A 13,920-nucleotide genomic window follows, 5' to 3' on the forward strand; every position below is an offset into this window, starting at 1 on the left:
GAAGCCAATGGTTGGTTCTAAGGGAGAGAGAGTTCCATATCAGGGGTAGCTGGAGCCCTACTTTGATGAGGAAACGAAGAAGGAGTACCCCGGATTTGAAATCTTTGCTGAGGATACTTGGGACAACAAAGATGAAGCTGAAAAGAGGGAGGAGCTTGTCAGGGCATTGCACGCTAACTGGGTCGAGGATTTTGACCAGGGCAGTCTCCGATTGATGTTCGGTGATGAAAATCTAGAGGGTATGGACGAAGATGCAGCAGTGCTGATGCTCGGGGAAGGAGACACTTGCGAAGACCCTTCCGCGCTCATTGTGGATGCTACAGGCCGTTATGAAAATTATGTCTTTATCCCCCTTGTAAAGCACGCTCACGCTGCTGGGTCTAAGTCTGAATCGAATACCGATTCCGTGTCTAGCTGTAAATTAGAGTTTGTGCCTATCGGCCCTCCCCGTCGAAGTTTCTATTTCGAGTTTGAGTCAATTGCTGTATTCCCTTTCGATGAGGAGCCTTTTAATGAAAATGAAGTGAATGGTGCTTTTGCTTACTTGCCACATTTTGAAATAAACTATGTAGAACAGGATGATGAAGGAATGAATTTCGATGGGGGCATCCCTAAGAAAATCCGTTCCCTCATCGAGCGGGAAAATGAAAGGCGTGCTCAGCCTTTAAAAGAGGAAATGATCTCAATAAATTTGGGTGATGAGGGGAACCCTCAAATGGTTCAAGTCGGTTCCGAGCTGAATCCAGATGAGCTCCGATAGCTCTCCGATTTACTCAAAGAATTCAAAGATGTAGACTTGCCCGGAATCGACCCTGAAATCGTTGAGCATAGGATTCCCCTTTTCCCAGATGCAAAGCCTAATAAGTAGAAATTGAGAAAGATGCGCCCCGATTGGGTTTTAAAAATAAAAGAGGAACTCACAAAGCAAATTGATGCCGGTTTTTTAATAGTAACTGAATACCCAACATGGGTTGCAAACATTGTGTCGTCCCAAAAAAGGATGGGAGGATTAGAGTCTGTGTTGATTTTAGAGATCTGAACAAAGTGAGTCCTAAAGATGATTTTCTGCTGCCACACATAGACATACTTACCAATAATACTACAGGACACGCTTTGTTGTCTTTCATGGATGGTTTCTTTGGATACAATCAGATTCTTTTTGCCCCTGAAGACAGGGGAAAAGACCACCTTCATCACTGAGTGGGGTACTTATTGTTACTGCGTCATGGCTTTTGGGTTGAAAAATGCAGGGCCAACATATCAGAGGGCTGCTACGACCCTGTTGCACGACATGATTCACAAGGAGGTCGAAGTATACGTAGATGACATGATTGTTAAGGCAAAGAAGCGGGAAGATCATCTCTCTGAGCTGAGGAGGTTCTTTGAAAGGATTCGAAAGTACAAAATGCGTCTGAATCCACTAAAATGCACGTTTGGTGTCATGGTTGGGAAAATGTTGGGGTTTATGATCAGAGCCCATGGGATTGAGGTAGACCCTTCCAAGATCAAAGCTATTCTCGAGATGGAACCTCCACAATCTGAAAAGGAGGTACGCGGTCTCTTGGGAAAAATCCAGTTCATTAGCCGGTTCATCGCTAAGTTGACTTCAACATGTGAGCCAACGTTTTGCCTGCTTAAGAAGGATCTAAAATTTGAATGGAATGATAGGTGCCAGAAAGCCTTTGAGGCTATTCAAAAGTATCTCCAAAATCCCCCAATCCTGATGCCGCCTATTCCAGGAAAACCTTTGATCTTTTACCTCTCTGTCACGCCCTCAGCAATGGGGTGCATGATGGCACAAGAAGGAGAAGATGGGGTTAAAAGGGCAATCTATTACCTAAGCAAGAATATGGTGGGTTGTGAAGAACGATACACGCCACTGGAGAAGACATGTTGGGCACTCATGTGGGCCACAAAGAAATTGAGACGCTACATGCTTGCTTATTCGGTGATACTGATTTCTCGAATGGATGCACTCAAATATCTATCGAGAAGCCAGCACTTACCGGTAAGTTAGCACGTTGGTTACTCTTATTGGCCGAATTTGAAATCAAATATGTCACTCAAAAATCGGTAAAAGGGAGAGCGATCGCTGAGTTCTTGGCGTATCGTCCGATCGAAGGTCCTGAGCACACAGAATTTCAATTCCCTGACGAGGATGTAATGGAAACAAAAGATGAAACATGGACCTTGTATTTTGATGGGGCATCTAACCAGAAAGTATTTGGCATTGGTGTTCTATTGGTATCGCCAGAAGGATCACACATCCCTCTTGCGTTCAAGTTGAATTTTGAAGTAACTAACAATGAAGCAGAGTATGAGGCATGTATTGTAGGAATGAGAGTAGCATTGGAAATTGGGGTCAAAATCTTAGAAGTTGTAGGTGACTCAAACTTGGTGGTGTCCCAAGCAAATGGCGAATGGAGGGTAAGGGACAAAAAGATGAAGCAATATCACCAAGAGCTCGACAATCTTATTCTCAGGTTTGAAAGAGTTACATTTACACATGTGCCGAGGATGCAGAACCATTTCGCAGATGCACTGGCAACCTTGGCATCTATGCTTGAATTACCAATCAGGGAGAAATTGAGACCAGTCATGATCGAACAAAGGGGTAAACATGTGTACGAATACGTCATGAACATTGAAGACCTGGAAGATGGGTTACCATGGTATCATGATATTTGGAATTTTGTCGAAAAGGGGGAGTTTCCCGCAGAGGCAACTAAAAAGGATCAGATTGCGTTGCAATGCTTGGCATCTCAATACATCATTTGTGGAGGACAATTGTACCAGCGATCTCCATGTGGAGTTCACAAGTTGTGTATTCATGGAAACGATGCAAGGAAAGTGATGGAAGAAATTCATGAAGGAGTTTGTGGACCCCACATGAATGGTACGATGCTTGCTAAAAGGGTCTTGAGATAAGGATACTATTGGTCAACCATGGAGACTGATTGTATTGAATATGTGCATCGATGTCACAAATGCCAGACTCATGCCAATCTCATTCATGTTTTGCATTCAGAGCTACACCCCATGGGGACGCCTTGGCCATTCTCAACTTGGGGCATCGATGTTATCGGAAAAGTCACTCCTGCGGCTTCTAATGGTCATAAGTTCATCCTTGTAGCTGTCGATAATTTCACCAAGTGGGTCGAAGCCGCGTCTTACAAGACGTTGACAATAGTTCAGGTTGCACATTTCATCAGGCAAAACATCATTTATGGTATGGAGTCCCGCAAGCCTTTGTATCGGATAATGGATCTCATTTCAAGGGGAAAGTTCTAGAACTATTTGAGGAATTCAAAATTCAGATTCATCACTCAACGACCTATCGACCACAAACGAATGGGGCAGTCGAAGTAGTGAACAAGACTATTAAAACGATTCTCGAAAGGACTACTCAGTCGGCAAGGAATTGGCATGAACAGCTGCCAGTAGCTTTATGGGGATATCAGATGCCTATCTGTACACCAACTGGGGCAATACCCTATTCTTTGGTTTACGGTATGGAAGTTGTTCTCCCTATTGAGCTAGAGGTGCCATCACTAAGAGTCATGGCCGAATGCAGGATGAATGAAGCTGAATGGATTAGTGGGAGGTTCGAGGAACTCATGCTATTCGATGAAAGGAGACTACGAGCATTGTACCACATCCAGGGCTACCAGCGAAGAATTGCCTGGGCATTTAACAAGAAGGTGAAGTCGAGAGCTCTACAAGAGGGGGATATGGTAGTCAAAGAAATTCGGGCGCCAGTTTTTGATTTGCGGGGTAAGTTTTGACCAAAGTGGGCTGGGCCGTACATCATCAAGACCATTCTCTTAAGAGGAGCTACGTCAATCATTGATCTCGATGGCAACGAATTTTCCAGTCTTGTCAATTTGGATCATGTAATAACTCTGAATTTTAATATATAAAAATTTGTTTTATATTCGAGTTATTATTTAAATTGCTTGGATTGATTTAATTTTCTTTTAGTTTCTTGTAGTTTGTCATAATTACACTTTAGCCCTTCAAAATTCATTTCTTGACTTTAAGCCCTACTTGGCAAGCCTAGTTAGTTTCTAACCAATTAGTTGGAGGAACCGAGCTAGGAAGTCACCTAGTTACCATAGATGGACCTTTTTGCCATCTTTGAACCTAGTGAACCTTTTCAACCCTAGACTTGAAATTGTTTATTTATTTTCTTTTATTATTTTGGTTTTTTTCTTTGTCCATTGGACGATAAAAGTTAGGGAAACTTTTATCCATTGGGTAATAGAAACCCTATTCTTTATATTAAAAGTATTCATTGAAAGATTTGATTAAGTACTAATATCTATAAAAGAATAGAATTTTATAATTGTTTAAAAGGACATTTTTGATTATTTAACTATAAAAATTTCCTTATTACTTTTGTCCATTGGACAATAAATACTAGGGGATTTATTATCCATTGGGTAATAAGGTTCATCTTCCAACTACGTACTAGGGTTTATTAAACAATCATTTTCTAAATCCCCATGTGATGTTGTACCTATATTACATTATGTATGTACTTATTGGATTTAAAAGCCTAAGATTTCCTAGGTACCTTGATATTATTTTTATATTGGGGTTTTGTACCCAATTGGATTAATTTAATAGGAAGATGATCTCCCTAGATTACATAAGTACCTATGTATATACAATATATGTACTTGGATGACTAAAGAAATGACTTAGTACACATGTGCTAATTAATTAGTTTAATAGAAAAATCTTGGCCTTTAAGTTTCCTTGACTCAAGTACCAAAAGTACCTATTATTTTATGTTTTCTTGTACATTGTAATATATATATGTGTGTGTGTATACTAGTGCTAGGGAGAGAGAGAGGAGGCCGAGAGAGAGAGAGAGGAGAGAGAGGGTCGAGAGAGAGAGAGAGAGAGAGAGAGAGAGAGAGAGAGAGAGAGAGAGAGGAGAGATGGGATTGTACCTTGACTTGATCACCATGATCTTCTTACATCTTTTCAAATCCATGGTTGTATTCTCTTCCAAGCAAAATCTAACCCCCATTGTCCTATTCTAACCCCCATTGTCCTATTTTGTACACCTTTCAATTTTAAACTATGTACAAACCCTCCTTTTTTTCCACAAATCTTCCAAGATCAAATCCAAAGGACTAAACCTAGCCATACAAGCCTAGAAACTAGACTTTGATCTTCCATGAAAGCTTGATTTTTGGAATAAAAAAATGAGATATGGAGAGAGAGGGGGGGGGGGCTTGAGAGGGAGAGGGTGAGCCTTGCCTATAAATAGCAAGCTCACTTCAAGCTTGAACTCGCACCTTCACTTCTTGCTCTCACTTCTCTCTAGAAATTCTAAGTGTTCTTGGTTCAAAAAGTTCTAGTTTTCTTGAATTTCTTGAAGTTCTTGAGAGCAACCACCAAACCACTTCCAAAACCACCACTAGATCTCTAAAGTAGCTTAGCTTAGTTGGTAAGTTGTTTCTAGGAAGAGAAAAGTTCATCTCTCTTCCTTTCGAAGCAAACCGGAGCCGTTACGCCGCCGAATCACAAAATCGACGACCAATTCACCGTAGCTGACCACCGCCAAGAAGTAAGGTAGGAATCCTAGTCCACCAACTCTATGTATTGTATAAGATCGTATGTTGGAGAATAGAACGTCATTAAGAAGTAAACTTTGATCATTTTTTCTAAAGTAGATAAGGTTATCTTAAAATGTTGGAAATGCATGATTTATGTTCGCTCATGGTGATTTAAGCATGCTAAGTAGTTTGGAGTTGGATGATCTTGTTAGAATAGTTTTGAATTTTGATGAATGCTTGTTTATGTGGAAAGTCCTACCGCGGAAGTCTATGCATGAAAACGAGACACCTAAACCAAGAAAGTTAGAGACATGACGCTTAGGGTGAGGTTAACGAGGAAGAAAATGTGTTTTCCGAGGAAGAAAATATTTTTGAAACTACATAATGACCATTTCGAGGGCATTATGTGAGATGTGTGTGAGTGTGCCAATGGGAACCCGGCGTGGCGGAACCATTGTGAGGATACTCGGGAGACCGGCGCGGCGGAACCGAGGTTGGGTGTGTGGCTTGGTTATCCATGGAGAGGAGCCAATGCAAATGTGTGCCAATGGGAACCTGGCGCGGCAGAACCATTGTGAGGATACTCGGGAATCCGGCGCGGCGGAACCGAGGTTGGGTGAGTTAAAAAGAAGTTTTGGAAAAAAAGAAAAAAGTGGAAACAACGACACGGTCCACGATGAGTCAGAAAAGTCAACACTAACGTTAGTTTGAATAAGGAATGTTGATTTGATTAACTGTTGTCATTACACATGATTTATGTAGAATCGTTGTTATTATGATCTCTTGTTCATAAGTTAAGGGTTAGAGGGTTTGGATTATTCTATTGAGCGTTGTAGCTCACGGTGTTGCCTTTTTGGTGACCTTGACCTATTATATTGGTGGCGATGCCGGTATAATATGTTAGACCTCATAGATGAACAGGGTGAACTCTACACCTTGGAGGCCTTCGGAGCCGAAGAGCTAGCCTAGATGGAGGAAGAAGCAGAGCAGTAGTTAGGAACCCTAGTTCCCTCCTTGTTTGTTTTAAAGTACTCTCGTAAGACTTTGTGATGTAATAATGAGCCAGACTCACTTGTTATTGTAATATAAAGTCTTATTAACGTACCCAGAATTTGGGGGCGTTACAACTTGGTATCAAAGCTTTAGGTTCAAAACCTCGGCCATGGGTAGAACCATGAGATAGTTTGACAGTTGCATAAACGTGAATTGAATTTAAGTTAACCATCCCAAATTGGATGGAATTCTGACGAAACAATCTTCGGATTGAAGCAAGGTGTTGGAAATTGGCAGTACCACCGAGCTGGGAATTCCCGGACAATTGGATGATGACTTAAATCAAGGATCGAATGTGGAACTTAGAAACTCGAAAGCATTTTAGTATTAGTAAACCCTTGTCTTTAAGCATTACTAATTAAGGTTTAAAACTTTCCTTGTAGATGAATCACTTGAGTCCCTACCAAGTCAACCTACTAGCGGAAGCTCATCAACTTGCAAGCACCCTAAGATCAATGACAAGCCAACTAGTGGAAGATCCTTATTTTCCCTATGCCTTCCCCTACACTCATGACCATTTCCAAGAGCATGGCACCTTTCTACTCCCCGTGAATGAAGAGGAAAAAGATGTAGTCGAAGCGGTACCTGTCTTAGTCCAAATAGCACCCCCCAATGATGTGTTCCTAATTGAGGGTAATGAGGAGGACGATGCTGAAGCAGCCCTTGCCTTAATTCCAATGATACTGCCTGTTAACATGATTGCGGAGGATCCCGAGGAAGACCCTGAAGAGGACCCCGAGGAGTTCAACGACCCTCCAATAAATGAAGCGGATTGGCAGCATTTAATGTTAATGCCAAACCCAGACTTACCGCCCGATGACGAGGGAAATTTTGAGGAGAATCCTGAAGAAGATCCCGAGGAAGACTTCGAGGAGGAGGAACTTCCCGAAGAAGAACCCATGGAAATTTGGGAAGATGAGGGATGGGAGTCGGAAGAAGAAGCACAAGCATTCCTAAGAGCGGAACCCGAGGTTATAGACATATACTCCAACATCGGAGATGTACCTCCACCACCCTTCGAGACCGACATAGGTGCAATCAGGATCGAATTTTCGAGTATCTTTTAGACCAGTTAGGAAAGCTTAGCAAGTGGTTGGATCTTTTGTTGTAATCGGAATGTAGTAGGAAGTTTAGGCTAATGTAAGCCATCTATGTTGTACTTGTCTATTTGGTAATGAAAAGACTTGTATTTTCTTTTTGCATATGATCACTGTTTATGTGTACTTGTATTAAGTTCAGTCTACTCCGTACACCTTTAAGTCTAATATATAATTCTTTCTTATAGATATGGATAACCGCACTTTTGTTGCCCCGACCATCGTAGCGGATCTGTTATATTACAAGACCTTGCTAGCACCCGAGAGCTTCATTCCCATACCCCACTTGGGAGTTCGCGACCCCGAGACCGGTGACCAGTTGTACGAGCTAGTTGTGATGACACCCTTTACCAGTGAGGACCAGCACATGGCAGTCGACCCTCAGGACCCTCAGCTTAGGGAGCTAGCTGAGAAGATTCGCCGAGAGGGAGAGCGTTGGCTCGAAATAAGGGAGAAGGAATGGATAGAGCAGCTGAGAGAGTTATTCGGACTCATTCCACCTCATCAGTAGAGTAGTAGTATTAGAATAAGATTCTGATAGCTTAAGTTGCCCTTGAAGCACTAAGGCTAGAAGGACCATGTAGTAGGATCGTTTTCAACTTGTATTAGGAATCTTGTTTTCAGTCTACTTGTTTTATAGTTGAACTCTATGCTTATGATTGTAATTTCTTGCTTATCTATGAGAAGCTTGCTTTGTTTTAAGAGTTTTATTGCATATTATTTGATAAATTGCGTTTACAAAAGGAAAATTTTTAGGTAGACTAAAACCCCCTTTTTCAATTTTTACTCGTAGATGGTGAACCGACGCAGTGGACTAGGATATGAGAATGGTGAATACTCAAACACTAACCCCGACCTAGCTCAAATCATGCAAGCACTTGTAACCGCCTTGAACGCCAACCGCCGAAACCAAAACCGCGATGATGAACCTATGACCCGAACTCGAGCGATGAATGAGTTTTGCAAATGCCGACCTCCGACCTTCAATGGAGATACCAACCCCACCGTGGCTGAAACATGGCTGAAGGAAGTTAAGGTGATCCTGGACACCTTGGAGATTACCCAAAATGGAGATTGTGTGGCCTTAGCCACATACCAGCTGAAAGGAGAGGCCTGTTATTGGTGGGATCTGATGGAGGCAACCCATGCCATAGCCACCATGACCTTCGACGAGTTCGAAACCTTATTCCTCGACAAGTATTTTCCCACGCCCCTTCGTTTGGCCAAGGAGCAAGAGTTCCTCAACCTGAAACAAGGAACGATGATCGTCACTCAATACGCGGCCAAATTCGAGGAGCTGTCCCGCTACGCCCAAATCGCCGTTGCAACGGAGGACAAGAAGGCGAGAAGGTTTGAGTGGGGGCTGACCACTGCTAGAAGGGCTGTGGTAGCACAAGCTTTCCCCACCTATTCCGGTGTGGTGAAGTGTGCTCTTCGACTGGAGAGCGAAGAGAATAATTTCAAGACCCGATGGAGGAAGGTAACGGGCAACACTGGCGGACCTATCCGAACTCAACCTTCCAACAGCAACCGTGGACCCTACCCTACCAAACCCTTCACCCCGATTCGAAACAACCAACCTTGGACGATTGCTGCACCAGGACGTGGCAAACCACAAAGGAATGGCCAAAACAGAGCATCAGTGAAGTGCTTCAACTGCCAGGCTATGGGTCACTACAAGCGTGATTGCCCCCAGCCCCAGAAAGAAAGGAATGGAAGTTTCGAAAACCAGAAGGCTCAACGGCCTGGGCAAGCCAGCTTGGTGAAGCAAAACTCTAGAGGCCCAGCATAGCAGCAGAATGGGCAGAATAAAGGAAAGCAGCCCTTGGGAGCACAACAAGGCACTGGAGGGCGTATCTTTGCGTTGCAGACCGAGGAGCAAAAGCCGGATCCCTCTGTGATCCAAGGTACGCTACTATTGTACAGTACCTGCGTACAAGCATTGTTTGACTCGGGAGCATCGCATTCATTTATATCTTCTACCTGCATAACCGCTCTAGCACTAGAAACAAAACCCCTTAGTACATGTACGGAAGTTAAATCACCAATGGGGGGGACTATAGCTGTTAATCTAGAATGTAGAGGGTGCGAGATAGAAATAGCCAACCTACGTCTGACCTGCGATCTTAGAGTGATCGATATCGCAGATTTCGACGTTATCCTTGGAATGGACTGGCTAAAAGCTCACCGAACGGTCATAGATTGCCATCAGAAGACGGTGACGGCTCATACCTCCGAAGGAACTCGTTTCCGATTTAAGGGGGATAGACAAATGGCAAGCTCGACAACGAAGAGATCCGGTGGCAGAATCAACTGTTTGGATGGCTAGCTAGTCTCCAAATGGAAGAAACCGACCGGATGGAATTGGGATTACCACACATCGTGTGTGAATACGCCAATGTTTTACCTGAAGAACTTCTGGGCTTACCACCTCAGAGAGAGATAGACTTCTCTATAGAACTCCAACCAGGGACAACACCAATCTCGATGGCACCATACCGTATGGCACCCGCAGAACTAAAAGAGCTCAAGACCCAGTTGAAAGAGCTACTGGACAAAGGGTTCATCAGACCAAGTACATCACCATGGGGAGCACCTGCATTGTTCGTGAAGAAGAAGGAAGGAACACTGCGATTGTGTATTGACTATAGAAAGTTAAACCAGGTCACAGTCAAGAACCGATATCCGTTGCCTAGGATCGATGACCTATTTGATTAGTTAAGAGGAGCAACCTGCTTTTCTAAGATTGATCTTCGATCAGGCTATCATCAGTCGAGGATCCGAGACGAAGATATCGCCAAGACAGCCTTCCGCACCAAATACGGACACTACGAGTTTGTAGTGATGCCATTTGGATTGACTAACGCTCCGGCGGTATTCATGTGTCTCATGAACAAGATCTTTCAACCCTACTTAGACAAATTTGTAGAGGTGTTCATTGATGATATCTTGATATACTCTGCCAATAAGGAGGAGCACGAGGAACACCTTCGAATAGCACTACAAGTACTCCGAGATAACCAACTTTATGCCAAGGCAAGTAAATGCAAGTTTTGGCTAGAAGTGATTAAGTTCTTGGGACACGTAGTATCCAAGGAAGGAATCGCGGTGGACGAAAGTAAAGTCGAAGCCGTGCTGAATTGGAAACAGCCCACCTCAGTATTTGAAATCAGGAGTTTTTTAGGATTGGCGGGATATTGCTGGAGATTCATACCAGACTTCTCGACCTTAGCCAAACCCATGACCAGGCTAACTCAGAAAGGAGTAAAGCTGGATTGGAATGAAGCCTGCGAGAAATCCTTTCAAGAGTTGAAGAAGAGACCGACGAGTGCACCGATACTCATCATTCCCGAGCAGGGTGTAGATTATATGATTTACTGCGACGCGTCAAGAGATGGCTTGGGATGTGTGCTGATGCAGAACGGAAAGGTTGTAGCCTACGGATCACGACAACTTCGACCCCACGAGAAGAACTATCCCACCCACGACTTAGAATTAGCTGCAGTAGTATTCGCCCTCAAAATCTGGCGTTACTATTTGTGGGGAGAACAATTCGAAGTCTTTACCGACCACAAGAGCCTCAAGTACCTATTCACTCAGATGGAGTTGAATTTGAGGCAGCGCCGATGGATGGAATACTTGGAGGACTACAAGTTTACGCTTCAGTATCACCCCGGCAAGGCCAATGTGGTAGCTGACGCTCCAAGCCAAAAGGAGAAGGCGCAAAAGGTCAAAACAGCCATTAAGGAATGGGAGATGGTAGATACTCTCAACGAGTTCAACTTGCGACCGTCGTCAGAAAACGGGAATGCTCGATTGTACGCTCTAGTTGCGGAACCAACACTTCACCGAGAAATATTACTGGCCCAAACCTCTAAGCAGGATTGTGAGTTCATCCGGTATCGAATCCGAGAAGGAAAGGCGCTACCAGGATGGACAATCGAGAAGGATAACAGCCTGAGATTCAAGGGAAAGGTATTCGTACCTAATATTGGAACCCTTCGAGAAGCTATACTCCGAGAAGCTCACCATTCGAACTTCGCAGTCCACCCTGGCAGTACAAAGATGTATCATGACTTGCGGAGGACGTACTGGTGGGAAGGAATGAAGAAGGACGTAGCCCGATTCATGTCTACCTGTCTAGTGTGCCAGCAAGTCAAGGCTGAACACCAGAAACCTGGAGGAGACCTTCAACCTTTACCAATTCCAACCTGGAAATGGGAGCACATCTCAATGGACTTCGTGACTGGACTACCGAGATCTGCCAAATCCAACACTGCAATTTGGGTGATTGTGGATCGACTCACCAAATCTGCGCATTTTTTGCCTATGAAGATGACGGAGAACATGGAGCAACTGAGCTTGTTGTACATTCGAAAGATTGTACACATGCATGGAGTACCTATCTCGATAGTATCTGACTGGGATCCACATTTTGTATCACATTTTTGGAAGGGATTGCAGAATGCTTTGGGAATAGACGTAAGGCTTAGTACAGCCTTCCACCCCCAAACAGATGGACAAACAGAGAGGACAATACAGACATTGGAGGACATGTTGAGAGTTTGTGCCCTGGATTTCTCCGGAAACTGGGAGCAGCACCTACCATTGGTGGAGTTTGCCTACAACAACAGCTACCAAGCAAGTATTGGGATGGCGCCATACGAAGCTCTCTAAGGCCGACCTTGTCGATCCCCAGTCTACTGGTCAGATGCTGGAGACACGGGATTAATTGGACTTGACATAGTGCAGGATACCACAGAGAAGGTCAAGACCATCCGACAAAGGATTCAAACCGCTCAGATCCGACAGAAGAGTTATGCGGATAAAAGGAGCCAACCTTTATCCTTTGCAGTAGGAGATCATGTGTTCCTAAAGATCAGACCGAAGAAGGGAGTCATCAGATTTGGGAAGAAGGGAAAACTATCCCCACGCTACATCGGACCCTTCGACATCGTAGAGAAGATTGGGAAGGTTGTGTATCGTCTAGCCCTGCCGTCACAGCTAGACAAAGTTCATAACGTATTCCACATTTCGATGCTTCTCAAGTATCTCGCCTTACCCACCCATGTTCTCAATTGGGAAGACATCACCATCGAGGACGACGCGACATATGAAGAGGAACCCATCGAGATTCAGGACCGAAGTGAGAATGCGATCCGAAACAAGACTATCAAATTGGTGCGAGTCTTGTGGAAACACCGTGGATCTGAAGAAACCACCTGGAAAAGGGAAGAAACCATGAAGATGAATTACCCTCACCTGTTCGAATCCGAGCGTGCACCTAATTTCGAGGACAAAATTGTTTAAGGGGGATAGGTTGTAATAACTCTGAATTTTAATATATAAAAATTTGTTTTATATTCGAGTTATTATTTAAATTACTTAGATTGATTTAATTTTCTTTTAGTTTCTTGTAGTTTGTCATAATTACACTTTAGCCCTTCAAAATTTGTTTCTTGACTTTAAGCCCTACTTGGCAAGTCTAGTTAGTTTCTAACCAATTAGTTGGAGGAACCGAGCTAGGAAGTCACCTAGTTACCATAGATGGACCTTTTTGCCGTCTTTGAACCTTGTGAACCTTTTCAACCCTAGACTTGAAATTGTTTATTTGTTTTCTTTTATTATTTTGGTTTTCTTCTTTATCCATTCGACGATAAAAGTTAGGGGAACTTTTATCCATTGGGTAATAGAAACCCTATTCTTTATATTAAAAGTATTCATTGAAAGATTTGATTAAGTACTAATATCTATAAAAGAATAGAATTTTATAATTGTTTAAAAGGACATTTTTGATTATAAAAATTTCCTTATTACTTTTGTCCATTGGACAATAAATACTAGGGGATTTATTATCCATTGGGTAATAAGGTTCATCTTCCAACTAAATACTAGGGTTTATTAAACAATCATTTTCTAAATCCCCATGTGATGTTGTACTTATATTGTAACGCCCCGAATTTTGGGTACGTAAAAATTTCGTTAAATATTTAAATTTTATTTGAATTACTTATTTTTACTTTCAGTAATCCGTCGTTATTAGATTCTAGTCCTTCGGGGCCAATCGAATTAGATTCCAACCGACTACTTGGAGGAATCGAGCAACCAAACTCACCTAGTTACTAGATAAACCTTTTGAACCTCTTGAACCCTTTTGCCTTTATCCATTGGTCCATAATGGTTAGGGTAATTTTTGTCCA

At 43.0% G+C, this 13,920-nt stretch overlaps 1 protein-coding gene across 1 annotated transcript; it reads left to right on the forward strand.

Annotated features, from left to right (window-relative positions):
• The first annotated feature begins 966 nt into the window (after positions 1–966).
• Positions 967–2,928, forward strand: LOC131306800 (uncharacterized). Its single transcript, XM_058333227.1, has 3 exons — positions 967–1,044; positions 1,172–1,948; positions 1,996–2,928. Exons 1-3 carry the CDS (start codon positions 967–969, stop codon positions 2,926–2,928), a joined length of 1,788 nt encoding a protein of 595 aa, XP_058189210.1.
• Positions 2,929–13,920: the final 10,992 nt, after the last annotated feature.

The sequence above is a fragment of the Rhododendron vialii genome, chromosome 11a (assembly GCF_030253575.1).
Source record: "Rhododendron vialii isolate Sample 1 chromosome 11a, ASM3025357v1".
NCBI lineage: Eukaryota > Viridiplantae > Streptophyta > Magnoliopsida > Ericales > Ericaceae > Rhododendron > Rhododendron vialii.

Bases quoted from the DNA above. Each gene is read 5' to 3' on its own strand.
- LOC131306800 (XM_058333227.1), top strand. From the start codon at position 967: ATGGGTTGCAAACATTGTGTCGTCCCAAAAAAGGATGGGAGGATTAGA. The intron at 1,045-1,171 runs GTGAGTCCTAAA...TTGCCCCTGAAG, and splicing joins ATTTTAGAGATCTGAACAAA to ACAGGGGAAAAGACCACCTT. The intron at 1,949-1,995 runs GTGATACTGATT...TCTATCGAGAAG, and splicing joins GCTACATGCTTGCTTATTCG to CCAGCACTTACCGGTAAGTT.